General features: G+C 42.8%; 1 protein-coding gene across 3 annotated transcripts in view; it reads right to left on the reverse strand.

The window, feature by feature from the left end:
• Positions 1-26,678, reverse strand: part of TTBK1 (tau tubulin kinase 1) — a 120,407-nt gene that overhangs the window by 66,787 nt on the left and 26,942 nt on the right. For 2 of the 3 annotated variants that reach the window (XM_069799856.1, XM_069799857.1), the window contains exons 4-6: positions 14,804-14,877; positions 11,123-11,263; positions 9,914-10,018 (exon numbers count right to left, since the gene is read on the reverse strand). In XM_069799856.1, the coding sequence (XP_069655957.1) occupies positions 9,914-10,018; positions 11,123-11,263; positions 14,804-14,877 (320 nt within the window). Of the gene's footprint in view, positions 1-9,913; positions 10,019-11,122; positions 11,264-13,877; positions 14,010-14,803; positions 14,878-26,678 lie in introns of all 3 variants that reach the window. The other variant, XM_069799859.1, reaches the window with a different exon arrangement.

Below are 26,678 nucleotides of genomic sequence, written 5' to 3' on the forward strand. Positions count from 1 at the left end.
TAGCTGACAAATTTCTGCAGCCTTCATCATGCTAGTCTGAACAGGCTATGCACTGTCCTGCCTACAACATCTTCTTTCTGCCCACTGACTCACAGAGCCACCCTCGCACATGTACAGTATCTACAGCAAGGCACTGCAAACTACTGCAGTGCAGTCTGAGCCACGAGGAGATCCGAGATGTAATCAATGGGCTGCAGCTGACTAAGCTAAAAAAATGCTTGCTGAGCATAACGGCCCAGATCCTGCAACGGGAGAGAGATTCCAGGAAAAACATAGCCTCTCCTCTATTTTCAAATAAATAATTAAGACCAATTTGCTAAACCCTCGACCACTTTCAATTAATATTTGTGGAGCCACAGGGAATATGTTTCTGAAGGCAGGGTGTCACAGGCAGAGAAAAAGTATAATGCTTTCTGCACTTCACGCTAGTTACAAAACTAGCGGACCTGAACAAAGACCAGGAATGATCAAGGAGTTATTGTCCAAAACCTGACCTACATTAGCACAGAAGACCTTCATAACTCAGAACACCTCCACTATACAAGCATATGCTGTTCATCATATTATCTGTATAACAACGTTCATGTCTATTTTCCCCTCCAAGTTCAAATTTTCTTCTCAGCCTTAGTTCTCTGTATCAAACACGTTCTGCTAGTCCAGCTCTCTGCTATAAAAATTAATGCAAGATAAAAATTTTAACTTGTGCACTTTCTATAGAAGATAATTCCAAAATTTAAGAAAACCCAACTTTTCAATTTATTCCCCAGTTGTTTAGTTCTGTTGTCCTAAGATGTGCATCAACACTGACTGCTTATACTGCTGCATGGCAAAGGTGGGTTGTACAACCAGGACATCACAGTGAACAAAACTGCTCATGTCTTTATCTGAACCATGGCAGAAGACTGCATCTAGAGGAAATAATAGTTAAATCCCTAAAATGGTCTCTGCAAGCTGTAATATCAAATTTGTTATGAAAGGTCTTGGGATTCACCCCAAAATGGACGTTTTCATGGGAGGGAAAAAACCAAACAAACCCAAACAAAACCACAAAGAGAAAACTCAACTTGTTTCTCAGAAGAGTACCCTCTGCATCTGAAAGCACTTATTAACTAGAGCTGAACTAACAGATACCCTCCGTAAGCCATCTCCCCTTAAGCAGATCTCCAAGCCTTCCATGACTGAGAAACACGTGGCTTGAACTACTGCCCACTTGAAACTTGGATGGAAACTCTCATGCTGATAACAAAGTATTTGACACATCAGCATAACCATATAAAAAATTATGCTTCCTTGCCACTGAAGTTGTATAATAGCACAAATCCTGGGAAGATCCCATGGATAAAAAGGTACTGTGGGGTGTGGGAGGGTGCAGAACGTAAGCTTGAAAAACAAGGACAGTGGCCTTGGATGAGGCAATGGGATTGCTTTAGGTATTTAGGGAAGGAAAAACTGCTTCCTATGTATCAGTAGTCTGGACAAAGGTCAGATTGGTCCAACACAACACTCCCCAACGTACTTGTATTTCCCGATTTTCTCCTCCAACGTGGCAAAAATGGGGTGCAAATGTTCTGCAGGAACACAATTGATATGGAAGAAAACACCAGTTCTTTCTTTCACCTCCATTTTTTAAATGTTTCTAAACAGATTTTATATTTACCCATTCCACAACTGCTGCTAGCATCACACTATGACCAACACAAAGAGAAAGGCTCTTTGCAAGAACAAGGCCAATAGATGCTCAGTCCACCTCAGATCTGCCTAGTTTTCTCTCAGGTATGCTATGAGAACTCTGAAAAGCCACCCCCATCTCATCAAGGGTCACAACAGCGATCTCTGATTTGTCCTGTATTCCCTTCCCGATGACTTCTAATGTTTGAGCACCTTCTTGAAAGCTGTTGAATATCAAACCCATGTTTTCATGAAGCTATTCCATAACACCAAGGTCTTACTTATCAGTGATACCTGTCAGCTCAGAGGCCACTATCATATATGTGAAATTAGAACCGTTCTCCCCGCCAAACACACACCATGAGCATCACCTTTTATCTACATAATTTCACCTGCCAGTTTATAGCCCCCCCACTATTTTCTATAGCTGGCCCTTACCTTTACCACAGCACACTCTGTCCCATCGCTGCTATTTAGACCAGTCTCTGACCTGCACGCATGTGCTGTATTACTCTTCCCAATGCATGCTGACTACCTGCGGCAGCAAGTGATGCCTCATGAATAAATGCATCCCTTTATAGGTTTAAATTTATCACTGAGTATCTTGCTCCTATGTAACCAAAGAGAACAGAGGCACTCTCATTCAATTCTCAAGGCTTCACAGTCTTTTACAGACTTTTATGAAATTACTTTTATTCACCTTCTTGCTCAGGTTACAATCACAATCTTTTCGATCCCTCTTCACGAGAGTTTGTCATTACTGACTTCTGAATACTGTTTAGATCTGCAATACGTTCTTTGAAACCGGATGGGTGGTATCTTATGCATCATCAACTGTTACCTCATCTAGATTTGTATAAAGGCACTAAAAAAGGTTTTGTAGCTCTCATCATCCTATTCCATATGGACCATAACAATTGCATCACTGGCTCGATGCATCTCATCTGGTAACCTGCCTCCAGTCCTAAAGAAGGTGCTTCTGGATATCCTACAGGTAGGGTACATGTAGTCGGGCAGATGCAGTCCCCTTGCTTTCTGTTTAATTTGGCATGTGCAATACTAATTTTTAAAAGGTATAATGTTGGTTCAGACCCCATGCACCAGAATGAATACTTGAAACTCTCCTGAAGAACAAAATCAGTAGAAATGTGGCTAGTTGGGATGTAAACAGGAAAAGTCTACACAGCTTTTCTAAGGGAAAGTAGCGCATCACCAACAGTGTTCTTTACAACATTTGTGCATACAGACAGGCAACCTAGCCCATATAGTACATCTGAATTTTCAAAAACGTCAGTCCCTGAGAAAGTCCACACTCTAAGAAATTACACTGCAAAAGACAATGCTTCTCTCTCATTTGAGTGGTGGCAATTACAGTTGTCTGTTAAAGAGGCAACAAACTCTTAAATACCTGCACACAACAAGAACTTTACGATACAACCTGGTCAAAGTTGTGTTTTCAGTTTCCCCTCTGCTGTTACATTATTTGTCATATCATAGACAAGAATGTTTTAAGATCAGCCAAACTCAGAACGCAATTTCCTTTAGATCAAAGTTTAACTGTGAGATTCTTGATGTTTAACAAAAACTTTGGCATGAAAAGCATGAAAATGTTGATTTAATTTTTTCCTCTATTTATGATATTTGTAAGCAGCACAGTAAATAGCCAACTAACACAGCTGTAACAGTTGTGACAGCAATTAGCAAAACAAGGGTGCAAAGGGGCCCAGAAACTTTGCTTGGGACAGCGTGGGCCTGACAGGCTGCAACGATGCTGATGATGGGCCACGGGGCTTGGTCCCCAGCATGGGCTGATGCAACTATCTTTAACACATTGGAGACCTCAACCCAGAAAAAGCCCCAAAGGGAGGATGTGGCCATCCTCACTGGGCTGCGGAGAGCACCCGGTGCCTCTGCAGTGGCCTCCTTTCTACGAGTACTCTGGCTGAGGTGTGGAGTTCCTAGGTGAAGGAGCTGTGGTGAGGTGGGAAAGGAGGTGAGCAGACTGTGTAGCATCAGGGAGGGTGAACAAGAGATCGACACTATCTTCACAGAGCCTCTGAAACCGAAAATCATGAATGCTGCGATGCAAGGAAAAAGGGACAACTGGCAGTTATGCCCAAAGGACCAACAGATGAAGACTCCCAAAAGGAGGGAAGCTAGCAGCAGAAGGGAGGCTCCTGCTCCAGATGCTCCAGATTTAGTAACCTGGGAACTGGTGAGGAGGAACAAGACCTGTTCTGGGTCAGGGGAGCCAGCTGAGCCTGAACCAAATGCTCATACCAAGAAGCAAAGGTGAGTGATGGTCACTGAAGACTCCTTCCTGCAGGAAATGGAAGCCCCATCTACTGGCCTGACTTGATGTCTCAAGAGCTTTGTGGCTTGTTGGGGGCCTGGATATGGGATGATAAGGACAGATTGCCAAGGTTTGTGTGGCCCTCTGACTATTAACCCTTGCTGCTCATTCATGGGAGCACCAAAAGCACCTGTTTTTCAAGGGCTGACCTTGAGTATACCAAGAGTGACTACAGATTTGGGGGCACGGGGGGCCGGGTGCTGTCCTCCTAAATCCTGCCAGTGAGTGGGAGAAACTTAGGTAGAACTGGATGCATCCTGCAAATCAACACCTAGCTATCAAAGACGGCTTTGGCTTCTATAACCATGGGTCCCTCTTTAAGGAAAAAGGACTGTTGGTGAAAGAAGGGACCCATCTGGCAAGAGCATCTTTGCAAAGGCTTTGCATCTAGGGTTGCTACCCTAGTGAGGAGGGCTTAAAGCAGGTACAATGAGAGAGGATTACCATAACCTGAAGAGAAATGGAAGAACAAAGGCTGTGAGGAGGTGCCACGGTAGAGGATGATAGAAGCTCTCATGTCTCCCCTGGGAAAGCAGCACAACTGGTGGCCCACCTCAGATGCCTGTCCACAAACACCTACACATGCAAAACAAACAGGAGGAGTTAGTGGTCCATGTGCCATTGCAAAACTATGATCTCACTGGGATTACAGAGACTTGGTGGGACAGCTCGCATGGCTTGAGTGCTGCAATCAATGGAAAGAAGGACTGGGTAGGCAAGGAGGTGTGTTTGCACAAGAGTGGCTTGAATGTATGAAGCTCTCCTTGGAGCAGGTGATGAGGAGACAGTCACTACTGATGAGTAAGTGATCAGCACCAACTAACACAGGTAACATAATGCTAAGCATCTGCTACTGACTGCCAGATCAGGAAGAAAAAGTAGATGGAAGCCTTCTTACGACAACTGAAGGAAGCCTTGCAATTGCAAGCCTTGGTACTCACAGGGGGCTTGAATAACTCTGCCTGGAGAGGCAATATGGCAGGGTGAAGCAATCCAGGAGTTTTCTGGTGAACATTGAGCAGAACCAGAAAAACAAGAAATGAAGGTTCAGAGTTACAAAAAAAAGGGCAACGCTGACAGGAGCACAATTTCTTCTCTCCAGCATTAGGTCATTCACCCACAGTTTGCAATTCTCAGGTTCAATAACCTCCTCTCCTACAGGAGTTCCTGTGTTCTCACCTGACAGCAGCGTACCACAAACATTGTATATTTAAGCCACAGGCAGAATGGGAACAGTCTCATCGAAGCTTTATAGCTTTGCACAAAATTAAGACATATTCCCTAGAAAACGGACCTGAGGAGTCTCACAGCCCTGAAGATGGCCCTGTTTACTGTGACTAAGTAATTTTTCCACTTTCTGTTTCAGTACATATGTAAGTATTGAGCACCAAAATGTTTTACTAAGGGTAATGGACCAGGAATACTTTGTGAATTATCAGTGACAGTGCTCCCTTGAGAAATGGGAAATCCCAGGTCAAACATACCCTGCTGAATAGAGATCACAGATCTTAACCAGTACTTGCAACCTTTCAAACAGAAGGTGAGGCTTGGAGGGGCAGGGGGGAGCAGTGAAGAAATCAGCATCTCCTCTAGCAGTTTTGCCAAGCTGCCTGTCTTTTCCTTCATTTCCCTGTCCTCCCAAGTGTTTGAAAACAAAACCCTCTGGAAAGATTAAATTCTTTCGCACTAGCAGTGTGTCCTGTTTATCATAATAGCCAGAGTCCCTCCTGCTAGCCAGGATGTTCAGTCTGACCCAAATGCCAGAAATGCTGATGGTAGCCAAAGTAACAGCCTTCAGCCAGGCCCTAAGCAGTTCTCAACACACAGCGGACACCAAATGGCTACATGACTGATGTACATCTGCTCTACCTGTCCAAAGCAGTAACTACCAAAGACTGACTTCTACAGCACTCAGAGGAATATCAAGTAATGAGACTGCTGAGAACAGCCAAGTTCCCCTGATTGCAAACAGAGGGAAAAATTGTTACTGATGCTGCCTTACACACACTCTGGCCCCAACCATCTTCTGTCTTTATAGTGCAATATGAGTTTCTACAGACTGTTATCCAGGAGATTTTTGCAACACCTGGCAAGGGGCAAGTGGTAGAGGGGTGAGACCGTTCCCATGAAAGCAAATCTGTGCAACAACAGCTTTTCTCCAAAGAGTAGCATTTCTGCTAATATTAGCATCCCACATAAGGTAGAACAGTTTTGTTTTCCTAGAAGCACAGAATAAATTCAGATTCAGAATAAATTTGGATTTCGTTAAGCCAAGTGGCCCATAACTTTATAAATGCTGAGCAATCAAGTTGAACTGTCAACTAGCTATCCTCTGTAAAAGGAGGATACATACAAACCAAATACATACTACTCATCAGAAGCTTAGCAGAATAACAGCTCCCTAGGTAAAAGCTACTGTGGTAACCCTTGAAAGAGGGTCTGGAAAGCCAGAGTGGTAACAGCTGAGGATGGAGGAACTAATGCTCCATGAAGATCATGGAGAGTAGAAATGATCCCACCTCAAAGCTTTAATCAACCTCTAGAAAATCAGAACGAGACCTTTTTAGTGACAGTCTATGCTATCTGCCTACTAAGGAGCTCCTTGCCTTTTCATATAAGAAATTCATACTCTTTGGCATCAGTGAATTGCACATAAAAAGTAAATACATAAAATCCGTGCCAACACAGCTTTCTAGAGGATTTTGCTCCACAGAATCACTGGCTTTTCCCTTTTTCAAAATCAAACTTGTTTTCAAAAAAACAAGAAAAGTGACCAAAAATAAGAAGGCAAAAGGTAAGTAAAAAAACCAAAATAAGACCAAAGCATCCTAAAGGCCAGGCCCATTATCTGCATTACTAGCAAGTCATTCAGAGTCCTTCTGAAAAGCTGACAAGCAAGATTGAGGTTATGAATTTCAGAGGATGTGAAAACAGCAAATACTTTTTATGGTATTATTCATGAAGCATGACAATACTTCTGAAACTGTAGGAAACTGCACAGAACCTACTTGAGCAGAAAATGTTTGTTAATAAATGAATACGATTGACAGCAAAATTCAGACATGCTTCCAGAAGAAGTGAGCTCCTTCCCCTACCTATCTTGTGTATTGTACCTCAGAACCAAATCACAAAAAACCTAGGCTCAAGATGATCATGTTATAAATTTGGGAATTGTATTCTTCATGCATAAAGGAACTGAAAGAGAATGGAGGAAGAAGAATCTACCTTATTGGCTTGAAATAATCTCTTTGGTGAAATAAAAGATAAAGTTCTTAATTAGAAAAAGAAAAAAAACCCACCAAAAAAAATCTCATTTCACTTTTTGTCATACTGCCCTTCACCCCCATCTCTTTCCTAATCCTCAGTGCATTATTTGGGCACCAGTGACACCATGCTTCTCTAGGCAAATGTCTCAGTCCAGTAAGTGGGACTCAACAGTGGTAACAGGCAGCAGAGACACAAAAGGATCGAACAGCCTGGTGACTACAACAGAATGTTAAAAGGGATTCAAGTAAATATGTATTTTTTTTATTGTATCATTGTTGTCAAAAAGCCTTACCACCTGAAGTGTGGCATGGCAGAATAGGTACGTTAGGTATATGGGACTTTACCCCATATGATCCTCCCACATCCCAAACAAACCAAGACCTTTTACCACTTTCAGCAGAGCGTACTCCCACCCTTCTGGGGATTCCCATGTCTTTTTTCAGGAAAAGATTATGTGACATTAGTCCTTCTAAAAGACCCATCTGTGACAAGCAAGCAGCCAACCACCAGAGTTAAGACCGACTTTCTCAGAGTCTTGCATCCTAACAAAGCCCCACTCACCCATACCAGCCCAAGCAGGACACAACTTGCGAGAAACAGCTGAAGAATCTTTTGCTCTAACAAATGTCAAGGCTGGATGTAGTGCTGTTTCCAAAAACAGGGCCTGGGAGTATTCTCTATGGATGTAGCAAAATAAAAGCAAAGTAATTTTAAATTAGTGGGAGAAAGGAGGAAAAGACAGGATCCAAAAGAACAGACATCTGGAAAAATTAGCTTCTTTAATTGTAAAGAAAGAACAGTATTCAAACAATGGGACTTGAAATACACACATGAAACATAGTTGCTTCACTGAAGTAATGAAGAAATTTTGCAGAAAACCAAATACCAGTTTCAATCCATAATGGGCTTGAATTCTGACTGCAGAAAGAGGAAAGGAGTGGGGCTGCATTTTGAAAACAGCAATATGGAGAAGGGTTATCCCCAAACTAAACGGCATTGACAAGGAAGACCAGTAGTACCTAGTGTGTGTCTTTTTAAGAATAAGATGCAGACACACAACCTTCAGGGCTGCTCCCATCTACAGCTGTCCTGGTTTCAGCTGGGATGTAGTTAGCTGTCTTCCTAGTAGCTGGTACAGTGCTATGTTTTGAGTTCAGTATGTGAAGAATGTTGATAACACTGATGTTTTCAGTTGTTGCTCAGTAGTGTTTAGACTACAGTCAAGGATTTTTCAGCTTCTCATGCCCAGCCAGGGCACCTGACCCAAACTGGCCAACAGTGTATTCCATACCATGGGACGTCCCATCTAGTTTAGGAACTGGGAAGTGGGGGGCAGGGATTCGCCGCTTGGGGACTGGCTGGGTGTCGGTCGGCGGGTGGTGAGCAATTGCCCTGCGCATCATTTGTACATTCCAATCCTTTTATTACTACTGTTGTCATTTTATTAGTGTTATCATTATCATTATTAGTCTCTTCTTTTCTGTTCTATTAAATCGTTCTTATCTCAACCCAGGAGTTTTACTTCTTTTCCTGATTTTCTCCCCCATCCCACTGGATGGGGGGGGAGTGAGTGAGCGGCTGCGTGGTGCTTAGTTGCTGGCTGGGGTTAAACCACGACAACAGCTAATAAGAAAAGGCTTGCAATGTCCAACTGAAAAGACTTATAAAAAAAGACGAAAAAATAGAAGAAAAATCCCCCAGCTCTGTTTATCTGCTAAAGACACAAAATCCACTCACTGATCTTTGCTTTATTCCCACTCCCCAACCATATCCTGCACTACAGAGTCTCTGAATTTAGCTCTCACACTGTCAACAATTATCTTGCAGATGGAAGAGATGTGCAGACCAAAAGGTATAAGCCTAGGATGATAAACAGAGAGATTGTCTTGAGCCCTCCCTGCTGGCGCTGTGTTCCGAAATAAAACTAGGAATGCTCTGACTGATACCTAGAGCATCTGAAGTGTACTGCATCCTTATGAGTGACCCCAGATAACACAGTGCTGGTAAAAGGACTGAAGATAATGCACATGTCACATGGCGCAAGTTATGCCCCTTGCCCTTACCTCCCCTCCAAGCAGGCACGCTGTAATAGTCCTGCTAAGAAATCTGGACAGAGGGCAATATACACAAAACAGGCAAGGGTGAGAACAGCATTACAGGTTGCAGTTCACAGTAAGCTCAGCCTCAGAGATCAGGTCAGCCTCTAACTTTCAGCATTTTTTTCATAAAAAGCTTTAGGAACGCACCGACCTGGTTCCCCAGATTGCAGAGAACTGAACTAAACCAGTCCTCTGGGACTACAGAAGTTCCATGGCCAGCACTGGCCTCACCCTGTTTGCTTGGCCATAATGTACTCAGTAAGTATTCCAAGCCTGTGGAAAACATGATTACCCTAAAGGAAAAAAAAAAAGAAAAAAAAAAAGCCACACACCTTGTAAGACAAAAGCAAGCATTCCTTCTTAGAATCCCAACTCAGTTGAAGTCACCTGCTGCTTCTCACCTTGCAGAAAATGCAGTCCAATATAATGACCAAGCATAACAACCACAAAACAAACAAAATCACAAAATCTTTCCATGCCTAAGCAGTTGCAGAAGTGGAAAAAAAATTACTTAAAATTTACTTACTGGCCGGACTTCACCAGTAGTGTTGGTATACTGACGGGCCAGACCAAAGTCTAACATGTAGCACTTCCTATATGTTGAAGGTAAGCGGCCCATGGCAAAATTGGACTAGAGAAAGAAAGAAAGAAAAAAATCAATTTGATACTAGCAACTTGGGTAAGAGTGCATTTGTTAACAAAACTTTATCATAAAGCCCCATATGCCTCTGGTGGAAACATAAGTCAAAGAGAAGAATTTTAAGATACATCTTAAACATCATGATTAGAGAATCACTGCCATGTTAAGAAGTTCACTTTGCAGATAAGTGACTGTGGAGTCTCAAAATAACTAAAATTCACATTATCTTTGCTAAATTTCAGCTGCTATGAGAAAGAGTGACATTTAACACCCCTAGCTCTGCAGTTAGAGCTCCACCACTTGCATAACAGGCTGGAGTTATCGCAGACAAATGCTTCTGTTTGTGATTCAGCTACTAGCATGCATTATTCTGCCCTAACTCCCAGAATCTCCATGCGCTCTATTGCATTACCTAAATTTATTTGAACATTCAGACATCTAAAAAACACTGGGTTTGGTTCTTAGTAAATAAACTGACAACAAGCAAATGCAGCAGCTCTTTTTTAACCCCCATCTTAAAGTTATATCCTTTACCACAATGGAAGGCTGCTAAAGGATTTCTGGCCAGTCACATTAGTGACTGATGCCTCACCTAGGCAGATGACCAACATCGTGACAGTGTTTGCCACACTGGAAACTGTGCTCCAGTTTTTTTGGCAATTGCTAAGAAAAGATTAAGAGGACTATTTAGTGAAGTCAAATACATGAAATAGCATTTATTCAAGTGATAGGTCATAGAGCAAGACACCCTTTCTGAACCCCTTTTATAGTAATAATTGGTTGGACTCCAAATGATTGTTCAAAATTAGATTGCTTTGTCATGTGATCTTGACTGGTACAAGTCTGACTGACACCTACTAACCCACCATGAAGCAGCCTCTGCTGATAAAAACTAGTTTGCTATGCACTTAAAAGAATGACAATACTATATTACTATTCCGTACTTACAGAAAATAGCCAATGTGTTGGACAGTGGGAGTGTGCAAGGAGGCCTAAATGCATCCACTGAGACCTGCCCATATTCAGACTGTCTTTATTGACCCAAGCAGAACAGACAGACATACAACCAAAAGGAAAATTTCCAAAACAACATACAGGCTTGATGTCACGATGCAGGAATCCCACAGAGTGAATGGCTTCTATTGATTCCAGAATCTGTTTGCCTAATCGCAGCGTTGTGCTCAGCGTGAAAGTCCCTCGAGGCTGACTCCTTCTAAGATCTGCAAGATTTCGCCCCTGAAATAATCAATAAAACACTTAAACCATCACACTAAAGCATAGCATTTCACAGCTGCAAGTTCTAACACGCATTCCCAAAAAGCAGAAATGCTAATCAGACAGGTGCTCATCTTATGCCTCCTTTATTTCTTGTATATGATCTTCCAATACCTCCTTTTAACTTTTAAGTGATGTATTTGCTGATAAGAAGATACCAGACCGTTATCTTGGGAAGTCAGCTGATGTGCTATTTGGGAAATAGGCATGGCATGGACAGCAGTGCCTCAGACTGTATGAGCCCAGCATCTCCTTACTGTTAAACCCAGACTATATAGAAGGTGATTTAAGAACAACCTTTGTCTGTTCTCTGGGCCATCTAAAGATTAAAGCAGTACAAATATGCTAAGCAGGTCATGAAGCCACTATCTATTACAGCTCATAGAAGCAGTTTCATCAACAAATCCCTAGCACACAAGTGTCTGGCTCAAGCTCAAGTCAGCACTGTTGTGGCAACACCACAATGGGGAAAAGTGTCTATCAAGAGAATCATACTCAAAATCAGGAGAGGAGGATTTTTCCATTGACTTAAAAAATACTTATTAAAAAAATTGGTAATTTACCTCCAGTTAATTAAATTTCTGGGGAGAAAAAAGTCTACCAGCTGTGCATGAAAACAAAGACTATTTAGCAAAAAAAAAAAAAAAAGACAGACTAAACACCAGACAAATCACAGTATTCTTTGATCTCTGTCATCTCAGATTTGTCTATACCTCTTTAGATTTGTAAAGAGAAAGAAGGTGTTAAAATGAGTATATTCTATGGCAGAGTACCCCTCTAATCCACAGAACTTATGCATTTATCAACCGATCAAAAACATTAGGAATAAGAGTCCACTGTTTCAGAGAACATGCATCAAGAACAAAAGTTTTAGGGACGTGCTGATTATCACTATACCATAGAATCTCTTGATTCTGCTTCTGCAAAGACATACATGCTTATAATACAAGTCCAGATGTATTCAAACAAAATTCACAACAGAAGATATAAAAAAGATTCCAAACATTTGACAAGAAAACACAGATTGTTCTCCAAACCAATGAAATGCCATCTATTCATCCACCCATTTCCAGTTCTCAAGTTATTTACAGACTTTAAGGGGCCAACTGCAACTGGCTCTTTTAATGTATGACTAGTTTCTCAAATTGGTTTGACCCGTGTTTCACTTCAGGGCTCTGTCCCTTAAACAACCACACTCGATACAGGTCAGCTAATATAGATACAGCCAAGCCACAGCAACTGGCCCAGGTTTGCTCCTTAGCATGAACAAAATAAGACTAAGCTACTTCTCTAGTGCTTATCTTTTTTAATTTCTGTGACAGTTTACTAGAGGCAGCACAGATTTGTCACCGCTATCCTGAAAGATTCGAGTTGCTGAATTGACAGCAGATCTTTCTTTCCACTGTAAAGTGGTTCCTTGGACACCAACTCTCTTATCCAATGACAATAGGAAAGGCAGATTTTTTTCAGAGCCGCACACTGAAATCTGCCGTAACTTTCCCTAGCTGATTTGGGAGACACTCTCAGACACCTGCTCTCTAGAAACAACCCAAGGCACGTGAATATCCAATACTGCCTCCAGGAAAAGACAGAAAATGAGCATTATTTTCCAAATAAACACCATCAGGCTGGCTAAGAAACAGCAGATTCAATGAGTTGCAAAGCTTAGAGTGTACACCTCAGTCCCAGTGACTAAAAAGAAAGGGAGAGAATTGCAGTATACAACAGTCAGAGGGACACATGATAAACCATGTCTCAGCAGACCTTGAAGTTGAAGGAGTTTAGCCTGAAGAGTGATGGTGCAAAACTAGCTAATGCTTTAAGTATCAAAGTCTTCATTTGCAAATAATGAAAGGCTTTTTAGCTCTGCCTACTCTATGAGCTCAGCTACACAGTCAAGAACAGGCTAGAAAGTAAGAGATTCTGTGCAGAGTTTTTTTCCAAGGTATAGTCATCTTCATTAGGCTTGTTAAGGACAGGATTGGGGGGTTAGAAGCCTTGCTGTTCCATGAACTCCAGATTAGCTCTTTCAAGAATCATATTCACACTCACACTGCAGCAGCAGCAATAGCCAGGGTTGGTTAGAGAGCAAAAGGTTTTTTCTATCTGTAACAGCAGTTAGGATGCCAGCAGTGCATAAAAGGCAAACCCAAGCACCAGGAATTTACTGGTTTTATATTTCTGCCTTGCAGTAGAACTATGCTTCAAAAGAATCAAAAGTTTACTTTAAAGAAGTACTGGGGTCTGCTGGTGTCTATTTTACTTCATTCAGCATTCACCAATCAAAAATAACCTGCCAGTTTATGCAGCAGCTTACTTCTCATTACTTAGTGCTTCAACCTTCCCACTTTCCTTCGGCATGTTCTATCACCCAAGTTACACATAAAGAAACATGACATGGGCTGGAAGGTCTTCAGGGGAAGGGTAGGCTTGTATTGTATCATCACACAGTGCTTTGCACAGCAAAGCCCTGATCATACAAGCTGCAAGAGAGATAGGACAAGTTCCCTGTCAACTCTTATGACAGGTGCTGAAACAGGCCAGCTTCCAAGGCAACTGTGTCAGAAAGAAGCACCTTTAGTTTGAAAGTATTCCCCTCGAGCCAGGGACAATCTCCCTCTCCTTAAAGGCCTTTCTTCCATGTGTTTTTGACTCAGCCATCTCTTCCCACTTGTTCCCCTCCAACTCTTTCTCCTGTGACTGCATGCTGTAAAAGAAAGCGCTTTCGTGAAAAAGAAAGCTGTTTTCATGACAGTACCACCATATTTGGGGTCTGAAGATCTAACTGTATATGTTTTTTGGTGAAATTTCATGCTGAACCATGCAGAGGTCCCTGCAGCTCCTGCTATTACTGTGGCTTGTGTAGACATTCATGTAAGACTTCAGCTGGCTAACTCTGACAGGAGTAGCTGGCTGTCTAGCAGTGCAGTCCCCATGTGCTAGCTACCCAAGTATTTACCCATACTGACTTAATATCAGCAGTGTTCAAACAGGAGAAAACACTTTCACAGCAGAAGCCAAGCTACTGCTGAGCTTGGTAGAGACAGGGGAGCCAGAGATCACTCCTTTTCATAGAGAAGACTGTGCTGCTGGTGTGATACCACGGGCTCCCACCGCACTCTGAGCTCTGATACAAGACACGTATTTTGAATGCTGCATCACAGAGCTCAGCAGGAGATATTTCAAACAGCTGCCACTGCTGCATGATACTGTGGGTAGCTCCTGCAAGCATTCTGAATCTAGTGCTTTCCCCAGAAAATTGAGAGAAAGCCATCTTAGACAGAGAAGGAGAGCTATGAAATATCTTAGCGCATCTTGACAACTACAGCTATCCCAAGGGATATCACAGCAACATCACCCCTTCTCACTGTCTCCCATTCCACCCACTTTCTATCTACAACAAAGTCTCTACCAGTGCTTGGCCTTATTCTCTCACTGTAAATCCTTCCCTGTGATGCCATCTCCATGGGACAGGGTGGAGAGGGGAAGCACAGAACTCACCTGAAGCTGCATGACCACATAATTAAATTTTTCATTCCTTCCACAGCCAATAAATCTGCAAACATGATCCTTCCCTGAAAAGAAACAGAAACATACAGAATGGAACATAAGATAACAATCCTGTGATCACGATTTTTAGAAAAATGGTTACTGATCAAGGACTTGTAACTGTAAGTGACATCAGGCAGGGAGCTTTGCAGAACAGACTGATTTTGTTTGTACTTCTCAGTCTCATAGCTCAGGATAGTACTGACATTCAACAAGAAAACCACCTGTGAAATAGCCATGAGTGGAAACCAGTGTCAGGGATCCTTGAATCCTCAAACAGGGCACAAGTGAGAGTGTGACAAACCGCAGTTTATACCACCACCACCAGCATGCAACACCACCACAGCCACCACAATCCCTGAACTAAACCACGGGTAGTGCACATGACCACATGGTTTACAGGTTCACTGGCAGCACACTTAAGCTCATTACACCAACTTTACTCAGTAAATGCTGGCTTTTACACACCACCACTACACTTGCCTATTAGCATTGCTTACCTTGAACAGCTAAACTAATGCTACTTCAACATGGACGAACTCTAATTTTAATAGTCGGAAACATCTGGAGAAGAAAGATGCTTATGGAAAAACTCCATTGAAACATTAAAGCATTTTCATAATAAAAGAAGGAAATAAACCTGGGCAATTTCATGTTGAGTTCTGGCATGGTGTTAGAAGTACAAACTACACCTATTCAGGCAAAATCAAAACCAACCACACCCCCCCCCCCAACACTCAGCTAGTCCTCTAGGTTCATTCTCTGTGGTACAAAAGTGCTGCTGTTGCAATGTCTACATTTCATCACACGGCACCAGGCAGGACCTAACTAAAAAAAAAAAAACAAAACACGCAGAACGAGCAGAGGCTGTGGTTTCAGATCCTGACCTGTAAAGGATTTGTGAGAGCGTGCTCTCTGTATTAGCACAAGGGAAAGTATGCTGCATGCGTTTCTCCAGTAGCAGGCTACCGATAACAGAGTAAAGGTTGATGCACACCACAATGGTGAACAGTTGGTTCCTGGTGGGGTTTCTAAGCAGGGAAGAGGGTGAGTATCATTACATCGCTTTACCCTGTATTTCTTTGCAGCACTTGAGCAATGGTGATCTTAATTAGTTTTTAAACCAAAGCTTATTGTTTGATACTTCCCAGTTTTAAAATAAAAAAGGAAGAACATGAACATAGACAGAAATCAGAAACTGCACTGCCTGTAACACCCTCGGGACCCTGCTACTGCTCTCATTGTGTGCACCATAGGCCTGGGGCATCAAAAACTTTTGGGGACAGCAAGACGTGACCTGGAGGGCAGCAGGAGACATCCCACAGCAGAACACCTACACTCTCTCTCCTACCACAAGGAGATAACAGAGGTGCTGGCAACCAGAACTGGAGGGACAGAGGCCTTGGTTACCCCTTACTCCCTTTGGAAGAACAGGCTTAAAACAAACCAACCAACAAATCCTAGTATCCACCTATATCTGGTTAGGTAAGCAGGAAGGTTATGTGGCTGCAGAGCCTTCGTGTCTCTGGCACAGACTTAAGGACCTTGTCCAGTTTCAGAACTGGGTGTGCAAGACCATGCTGAAACCATCAAGGAACGTCACAAGCCACCATATTTCAGGGAAAGATACTCAACGATCAGGAAAGTACGTTCTTCAGTATACATCAGGGCAGTTTGCACGCTCTTCCTCGATCCAAAGCCCAAGTCCTGCATGTGCCCATGAGTACTGGGTGCCACTGGTTTCCTACTCTCTGCAAATTCATTGCAAATTCAGTATTGATTTTGACATACAGGTTTTCGGTTTTCTGAGGGAACTCGTTGAGACACTGTCTGGATGTAGCACACATCCTGGCCTGTGCATTACCAAGAAGGGACCATCAGGTAGCCTCAAACTGTCCTACATGTCTTCCAACCACGGGTCCCAAAACGGACGGCTATGCTGCCTGCCGATGTGAAGGCAGCCTCAAAGCCAGATTTGTGGCTACAAAGTCAACGTATCTGGATAACCTCAGAAGGAACCAGTTACGTTTCTTTAGGAGCTTTTGGCACCTGTGTGCTTCAGCAAACGAGCAATCTACACAGGTCTCAGGATGGATGGGCCAGCGCAGGTCCACACTCATCCCAGACCGGACTCCTTTAAGTCCGTACAGATTCACACAGACCAGCCTGGCTTACTTACAGACGCACTGTGAGTCCTGCTTTGCTTTGTTTTGCCTTTCAGAGCACCAGGAGATGGATATTGAGGCAACAGCCAAAACAATGACTGTTTCTACTGGCAATGAGAGCTACTGTGTAGTAAAAAGGGTAAATTACTCCAACTTTTACTTGTTTTTATTGTTTTAAATCATTGCAAAGCACTGATATGCAGGACACCACGTGCTTTTTATTGCTGTAAAACTAAAGGCAAGAACATTAAAAACCAAACCTCTAACAGGGAGAACCTGGCCACCTAAATAATTAATTTCAGCAAAACAGGAGTGGTAGTGTCCAACAGACTTGACTGTGACTTAAGGCACATCCCTGCTAATTCAGTACTGCCTCTTCTGATTTTGAGTATATTCCTGAGACTTTTTTTTTTTTAAATCAGTTTCCTACATAACATTATTGTTTTCTGGATAACAGAGTTTTACAGAAAGAAAAAGCATTTAAATTTTTTATTTATTATCTTTGAGAATTGCATGCACATTTAGGCTGACAACATGTTTCTGCTTACTGTAATTTTTTAAAATTACGAACTGACAGTTCTTGATGACCCACATCCCCAAACTGACTTGATTTTATACTGAATCCTCCTTTCCAGCCTAAAGTGGGCTCATACCTGACCTGTTGGTCTTGGGAATTTAGGCTCTTCCTAGAACAGCTCTCCTATGTGCTACTGTGCAACACAAGCAACATCAGGAAAAGAAGAGGGGAGAGGGAAGACTGTGCCAATTCCTGCGTGAAACAAAAGGAATATAACAGAGCAGAGAAAGCAGGCCACATTTAGAAGTGGTGTATGTACAGCCAGCTGGTCATATAGATGGGATAAATGCTTGCAGCATCAAACCCCTTTGGGTTTCTGAAGCTTTTGCTCATTTTACAACTAAAGGAGGCACCAGGTTACAACTGTTTGCTCTCTCAGAGGAGTTCATGCCATGCTGAAGTAGCAGATGGAGGCTGACAGTCAGGCGTGACTTTGGGATTCCTGCAGATCAGTCCTGAGGCTGATCAGAATTATGAAGCCCACAAGAACAATCTTGTTAATAACCTCCTGTGCAGCCAGGATGATGGGACTGTCATACTTTCCTTTCAGGCAGCAGGAAATAGTCCTCTTTCCTCACACCTGCCCTCCTTAAGCATGAGGATCATAGCACAGAGAGCAGCAAAGCATGTTTCAACACAGAAAAGTAAAAAAAGGGAAAAGAAGATTTTTCAGGGTATACTTAGTATGGGGAGCTTCGCAACCATTTTACTGCACTAACTGCCAGATCACACTTGCTCCTTTGCTAGACTGTTTCACTGAACAACCACGCTGATATTACAAAAGATCGCTTTAGGAAGTAAGTCCTATATCTGTGTTTATTACTAAAACAAAGCAGCTATCTTTCAACAAAGTAAGGAACGGAGCAAGAGATTGCAAAGAGTTTTGGCCTGTTAACTAACTAACATAGGTTGGTGTCATGGTTTCAGCCCAGCAGCCAACAAAGAACCATGTGGCTGCCCTGGTGGGATGAGGAGGAGAAAATAGAATGAAAAGCTTGTGGGTCGAGACAAGGACAGGGAGGGATCACTCACCAATTACAGTGATGGGCAAAAGACAGACTTGACTTGGGGAAAAAAACCAAAATCAATTTAATTTGTTACCAATCAAATCAAAACAGGATAACGGGAAGTAAAACCAAACCTTAGAACAACTTCCCCCCACCCCTCCCTCCTTCCCAGGCTCAACTCCACTCCCGGTTCTCTCCACCTCCTCCCACCCAGCAGCACAGGGGGATGGGAATGGCGGTTGGGGTCGGTTCCTCACAAGGTGTTTCTGCTGCTCCTTCCTCCTCAGGGGGAGGCCTCCTCACTCTTCCCCTGCTCCAGCGTGGGCTCCCTCCCACGGGAGACAGTCCTTCACGAACTTCTCCAACGTGAGTCCTTCCCACGGGCTGCAGTTCTTCACGAACTGCTCCAGTGTGGGTCCTTCCCGTGGGCTGCAGTCCTTCAGGCACAGCCTGCTCCAGTGTGGGCTTTCCCATGGAGTCCCGGCCATTTTTGGGGGCATCCACCTGCTCCGGCATGGGCTCCTCTCTCCCCAGGCTGCAGGTGGGCATCTGCTCCCCCACTCCCCTCCATGGGCTGGGAGGGGACAGCCTGCCATCTCGCTGTGGGGGCATCAACCTCCTCCGGCGCACCTCCTCCCCCTCCTTCTTCACTGATCTCGGTATCTGCACCGGGGTTTCTCTCACCTTCCAATCTCCTCCCCTGCTGCAGGTTCCCCTTCTTAAATACGTTATCCCAGAGGTGCTACCACCGTCATCGCTGATGAGCTTGGCCTTGGCCAGCGGTGGGTCCGACTTGGAGCTGGGGAAGCTTCTAGCACCTTCTCACAGACACCACCCCTGCAACGCCTCTGCCGCTACCAAAACCCCGCCACACAAACCCCAAACAGTTGGAGGAATAAGTCAGCCTGATGCTCATAAACACTGACCTGAGAAAAGTTTTGGAGAATATGTGTTTTATTTTGTTTCGTATGCATTAATTTTTCCAAGCATTTAGTTAAAGCAATGTTTCAATGTTCACCCATCGAAAAATATTCTTTCTACTGCTGCCTTTAAACGAAATGAACATAACAATCTCCCATATAATACTGGGTAAGAAATACAAATACTTCAGTTACTAAAATGGTCTTCACCATCCTTGGTGAAGGAACTTAAAAATTACAGTCAATAACCATGTCCTCATGTATAGAAATAACTTCAAATGTCTGGGAAACCCTTCCACCTTAGGATAGATATTCATCACCTTGTAGACATACGATTAAAAACCCCATGTTAATACTTAAAAACTTTCATTACATGAAAAACTTTCATTACACAGCACTTAAAAAATTAAATGATGATTTTTTTTTAATGTATTTTTCCACATGGATCAATTTCAAACTGCTGGAATCGAACATTCATTCCAATCTTCTACTCATTTAAGTTCTTAAATATTCCTAATGTACTTTCAATACAGCAATGAAACTAATCAAATGAATACTAAGAAAGAAATATGTGATGTTGTTGCAATTTAAAGTATCTATTTTTGGTACCAGACTCCATATTCCCTGCATTTTCACTTGCAGAAAACAAATAACCACTATTCTCCCCAAAGGAGTTCAAGAATTTAATCTTTTAAATTTATGCTAAAATTATTTTGTGATTCATCTCTGTAGATGAGCTGTCTCATTGCTAATAGTCCACCCAAAACACTGAAGAAACTTCTACTGCATAGATTATCATAAATCTCATGGCAATTATTGTTACTTTTATAACTGTTACCTTACCAATTCTTGCATTTCCTCTACAGTAGACCAACCCTGACATAACAGCGCGAGTCCAGCAGTGCACACCAGGACGGTTGCAGGAAAAGGAGAATGTGACATTCAAAGAAAGTGTTAGAGAACTGGGTTTGTTCAGCCTTAGGAAGGCAGCAGAGCGGGGTCTAACTGCTGGTCGGAGCCACCTAACAGAATAGTGCCGAGAAGATGGAGCCAGACTTTTCTCAGAGGTGCACAGAGGCATTGGACACGAGCTGCAATGTGGGAAATTCCCATTAGGTGTCACTTCTTTTTCACCACGAGGGTGGTCAAACCTGGCCAGAGAGGCTGCGGGATCTCCATCTTTGGAGATCATTCAAAACTTCCCTGGAAAAGGCCCAGAGCAACCTGATCTATTTCTTTCTGTTTGGAGCAGGAGGTTGTACTGGAGACCTCCAGAGGTGCCCCCACCAGCCTAAATTACGCTCTGGATCTGTCCATGTCAAACACCCATTTTTCTTTAAGGTCTGCCTCTTGCATCAGCAGCAACCTCTGATCTCTCTAATCACAAGCTCAGCTTAAGTCCAGAATCATCAGTCAAGTTTCTTTTTATTCAGGTAATACACGAAGTATCAAAACCAACGGTATACTGCTGGCCAAAAATAACCTGCCATGGCACAGCCATCCAGCAGCTCAACCCTGAAGGCAACTGCGTAGGAAAAAGCCCAAGTGCTTAATGACATAACCCACTTGAGCACTTGGCACTGCCACGGTATCTATTATATGCACAGATGTGGACATCTAGCTATACAATTGCTCTCACTGGCATTTGGAAAGCTGCAACTATATCTCATGCTCTATGTTATAGATATAATATACATTTTACAGCTATCCTCTTTTTTATTCACCTGTCAACACCAGTATCAGGTTTATCAGCTTACCGCAGATTTTGTATTGTGGGGATATTGAATTCACTTCTGTACAAATATTCTAAAGAAATGGAGGATCCATCAGGACTAGAAAATGAAATCAGAGTTATTTTTACTATCTTCTAACTTTACTTGGAAATGGTGTCTTGTAGCTTGGCAAAGCTGACTAGCATACAGTTTTCTTTCCTTTGCAGTTAGCAAGTTTTATCTGGCCAGACAAACTAGCTGACTTCAGGGACTTGTCAACTCAGCTGGAGACAAGGATTTTTGAATATGAAAGAAAACAAATTCTATGCTGGAAGTAAGGCTTAAATAACCACATGATACAATAGTAATCTACTAGGATTTAATCAACTGGGTTAGCCTTGCCAGTGCTTCTGTAATAAATGAATGAGCTAATGGACATAAAAACAAAAGGCTTCTAATCGAACCGTAAAAGGTAAAACTGCCTGACCTTGCATGGCATAATTTCCTCCACTTGTTTCCCAAGACCACTAAAAACTAAGATGAGCAACTGATAATAGATCCCACACAGGGAAAGGCAGAATACAGAAGGAGTAAGAATTCAACAGAGCCTCAAAAAAAGTGTGTTTTAAACCATCCCATGTTGTTCCCGCATCCCATGACACCACGGTTGACAAAGAAAACATGTGGCCCAAATGCCAGTTCATGCAAACATCCATATGACTCTTCTACATGGAAAAATGCAGTGCTGGGCAGAGAGGCCAGAGCTACATTAGGTGTCTGAATCTGCCACCCTGTGATAGCCTAAAAACCTGCCAAAGGTAATTTACCCTCCTTTCCAGCCTTTACAGATAGCTTGCTTACATCAACCTAGCAAAATACTGTAGAAACATACAAAACGTGTCTACAAAAGTAACAGAAACTGAATCACAGATTGTTAAGGCACCACTTTAACATGAAAAATTCACATATGCAAAAAGAAAAGACTAGGACTAGTAAACGAGAAAAAACAAGCAAGATCCCTTTTCTTCCCTTATTTTGTTAGGAAACCCTTACCTGTCCAACCCCTGGCAGTAAACGGGAAACAAGCAACACAGACCTGCTTCACTATCTGCTGTAATAAAATCAGGTACTCAAAAACTACAATGCCTGTGTCCAGGCTGCATCTTGCACAACTACTCAATATGCAGAAGATCTCTGCACTGCAGAATAAAATTAATCAGAGTCCTACGCAATGAGATTGGTTACACTGAAAAGAAGGCATTTACAAAGAAAATGACACACTGAAGAGCGCTTAGGAATATCTGGCTGCCGAGTGAGGTCAAAGGCAAGTACATGGGGCCTCGTAGCCTCATGCCAGGGCAAAATTGCCACTGCAGATGAACAGAAAACAGTGCTCAGCACCAGAAAAATCTGGCCATTTTAACTGACAATCTGACTGTTAGGCTGCTCCAAGGAGAATCCTAGCAAAAGAAACTGAATGCCGTGGCCACATCCAGATTTTGGGGAGCCTGCGGACCAGAAGGCATCTGAAGTGCACGCCTTGCAAGCGATCTTTTTGCACCACCCTAGTCTCACAAGCCCTCAGAGTGCTCCCAGAGAGACCTATCAAGAAGTGGGTAAGGACAGGAAGAATACTGAATTCAAAGCGTCTGCTGCTGGGCCTCACACAGCCCCAGCTGAGCATCTAGAGCAGACACAGTGCCTGGTTTGCCATGTAAAGATGGTTTCCACACCCCTCCCTGCAGCAGCCCAAAAGCTAGAGAAAATAATCCACTGGATTTAATCAGGGATACTGGTTTACTATTTCTGCAATTAAGGCTGCTGTTGGAAAGGCAGACTGACACTGAGATAGCCCAAGCCAAGCACCTCAAAATCTGTGCAAGAGCTGTTCTAACAGAGCTGTTGCATTTTGATTAACCTCAAAGACCCCAGAGATGGGAAACAGAGTCCAGATAGTATTTCACAGATGCTCCTTTGCCATCTGAACATTGCTCCACAGCAAATCCAGGGTGGGGAAAAAAAAGTCAGAGAGAACAGGCAGGTTTCTGTCTGTTTGTATTCTAAAGGGTTAGAAAAGCATTGAAGATGTGGAAAAATATCTGTTCTTCTAGAAGTGACAGGACTCTTCCTTCCACATGTTCAATGACAGGAAACCATCCCATTTTTTCTCCCCATGATTCCAAAGAACAGGAGTCTCAGAGTCCTGATTTATAATAGCAATGAGGTTTTAAAGCAAGCCCCCATACTGCCTTAAATCATCGCAATTACCATGTGTCAGCGTTGTTCACAGAGTGGCTTTGGGTCACGTAAACTTTTCTGAGCAAACAGACCCAGAAGCTCCATTCCAGGTGCACACCAAACAGTCCCCAAATCCTAATGGAGACAGTCCAAACCAACAACTGGTCCCTCAGACAGGGGAACCAGATTAAAACTAACCCAAAGCAAATCCCCCAAACACATGCTGTTTATAGTGTACAATCCCCAAGCCATATATGTTAGAGATGTATAGGCCTGAGCAACTGCTTCTATCCACTGATCTGCTGGTACTATACTGCTCACTAATGTAGACATAACTTAAGAGGGTGAAACACAGAAAACCCAGCCAAGACCCTTCTTGCTCTCTGGATAAGCAAGTTGCTAATTCCCTTAGTCATATACATCTTATTTCCATCTGCTTTTTAACATATGTGATCAAAAGGCTCGTCTGCACAGCAAAACACTTGCAGACACAACTGAACCAGCAAACTTCTATGCTGGAGACAAGTTGTATCTGCAAGAAGTAGTATTTTGCCAATGCAGCTTAGGCTTGGTTTCAAAATGCTTGACTGCAAAGTAGAAAAGCCCAATAAATTAAAATTATGTGCAAATGGTACAATCATACACAATTATCTCACTTAAAGATAATTTTACAGTAGTGATTAAGGTAATAAAATGAGAACTTGGCACTAAAATAGTATTCTTCTGACAGAGAAGCTGTATTCATGCAGAAGTTCCCTGTGCAGATGTGCCAAGCTACCCCTGAAACAGTTTCTGAATTTGTTATAGGTAAGATTTTCATCCCTAGTAGGGTAATTCTCTATTAGCTGTCTATAAAATAATTTTTATTATCTTTTTTCATACTATTACTTTATTATCCCTATACTTACCAACTACATACACACATTTCTTATTGCTGTACACTATGAATTTTTCATATCATTTCCATATTGCTTGTTACTTATTGCACATTTTAGAGATAAATGTGTATATTGGAATCTATTACTGCAAAAGTCTAGTCTGTGATGCAATTCCTTGGACTCTCCATGACACCCGGTATATGGGAACTGTACAGCAGCCTTCTTCAAGGAAGGCAAATTTTCTGATCCTCCAGGTAAACTTAGTCCTGCTTACTCCTTCATCCATGGAAGGGACAGATAAACCAGAGATAATCAAGCCCAACAGAAGTGGTGAGCAAGTCCTGTAGTCAGGCCAAAAGGGTTGCTCAGGCTGGTGTTGATAAAGAGCAGAGGACTTTACCTACAGCAGACAGTGGGTAAACACATGGTGTGATCTCAATAAAAAGAGAGGTCCTAGGTTGTAATCTGTAGCGGCCACTGGTTCTACAACAAGGTATGGTTGCCTGAATGCCACCATGTGGTGAGGATCTAGAAAGAAAGACTTGTTTTCAAATGGTGACTCCTCATGGAAGAGGCCTGGCATCATGAAGGATCCCATCTGCTCGTGCTGCAATGATGATACGGGTAAAATCAGGCACTGTGGAGGATGCAGGCCTCCTTGAGCAGCAAGGACTGTAACACGCATTGTGATACTGAGGTCAACCTTCCTAATGGTACCAAAAAGAGAATGCAATTTCCCTGTTCCCCAAGCAAGCTTACCAACACACACTGAGAAAATAGCTTTGGTTCAACAGTGCCAAGGTCCTGTCAGAAGAGGGGAGCAACAGGACAATGTAAGCCAAAGAGTGCTTGACAAAGGTGAAAAAAAATAATGTTATCTTGTGGTGCTCCGATTAGAATTGGCCAGATAGAGTAGCACCAGACAGAATGTCCTGAGCCCTTCAAGCCCAGCCTGAACAAGGAAATACTCTACAGCAACTGTGGGACCAAGAGGTTCTGATTTTCACTAAAATAGACCATGGAAGGCAAGAAAAAGACAGAAATTTTGCTGGAAACTTTTTGGGTAAATGTGCAACAACAGGACAACTGAGAGTTTCAGCTCATCACCTGCTTGAGCAAGAAACTCTGTAAGCTGACTTCTCAATCATGTTTCACCCAAAGCCTACAAGGGTACCATTGCTGGTGCTTCCCAGCCCCAAGACAGTATGAAGATTTGGAAGGTTGGTCAGAAGATAATCTATGATCCTTGCAAGTAACAATACAACTCAGGAAGAACTTTGCCTTTGGCAAAGACATTAATATCTAAACAGATAAAGAAAAAGCACCATACGGCTAGAAAAATCAAATCAAGAGCAGAACAAAATGACGCTACAGGGCAGTTGAGAGATACTGAAGTGGCAGTGATCTCACATAGCCAAGCACAAGTATCACGGAACCATTTATGTTGGAAGGGACCTCTTGAGATCATCTAGTCCACTACCCCTGTTCAAGCAGAGACAGCTAGGGCAGGTTGTCCAGGGCCACATCCAGCTGGGTTTTTAATATCTCCAAGGACAGAGACTCCATAACATCTCTGCGCAACCTGTGCCAGTGTTTGACCACCCTCTCAGTAAAAAAAAGTGACCACCCTCCCAGTAGAAAACCACACACAGTGTTTCTTAGAAGGTATAGAGACTCTCTTAGAAGAGTCATTAACTGATTCATTCCCTAGTTGTTCTGTGTGGACTGCCAGTGCAGAAGGGACATTGTGAGGGACCTGCAGCTGTGTTCCTTATGTGGCTATTCCAGAAAGTGTCCCAGAAAGTCTGACTGTTGGCAACAGCCTGCAGTCCAAACCGATCAGGAGCTACTGCACTGAGAGGTCAGGCTGCACCCAAATCAGGTCCTGAAATAGGTCTGCAGTATGGGCTAATGGCCAGCCTCTTCTATCCCAAACTCTGTCAAGCTCTAGCTACTTGCAAGACCCTGATCACAAGCTCTGAAAAGAGCAGCAGCTCATTAGTCCTTTAATGTTGGTGTGATACCTAAATAGAAAACAGTAAAGCCGCACTATTTAAGAAGAACTGCAATGCTCAATTCTACCAGAAAAGTACAGAAGAATTTTAGACAACACTGTTCCCTCACTTTTCACCTGGAAAACCATGAACTGACTGTATCACCTATGGCAATACCAACTTCCTCCATCCACCAGCTGGTTGGATAAAATCAGCATCTCCCCTTGTGAAATGTTTCTCCCCTCTTCGCAACAGCTCACAAAGAAAACATACACAATACATGAGTCCCCACTGTCTCAACCTTATTTCTTATTTTAACTTTATCATTTATTTCAG

The sequence above is a fragment of the Haliaeetus albicilla genome, chromosome 13, assembly GCF_947461875.1.
Source record: "Haliaeetus albicilla chromosome 13, bHalAlb1.1, whole genome shotgun sequence".
Taxonomy (NCBI): domain Eukaryota; kingdom Metazoa; phylum Chordata; class Aves; order Accipitriformes; family Accipitridae; genus Haliaeetus; species Haliaeetus albicilla.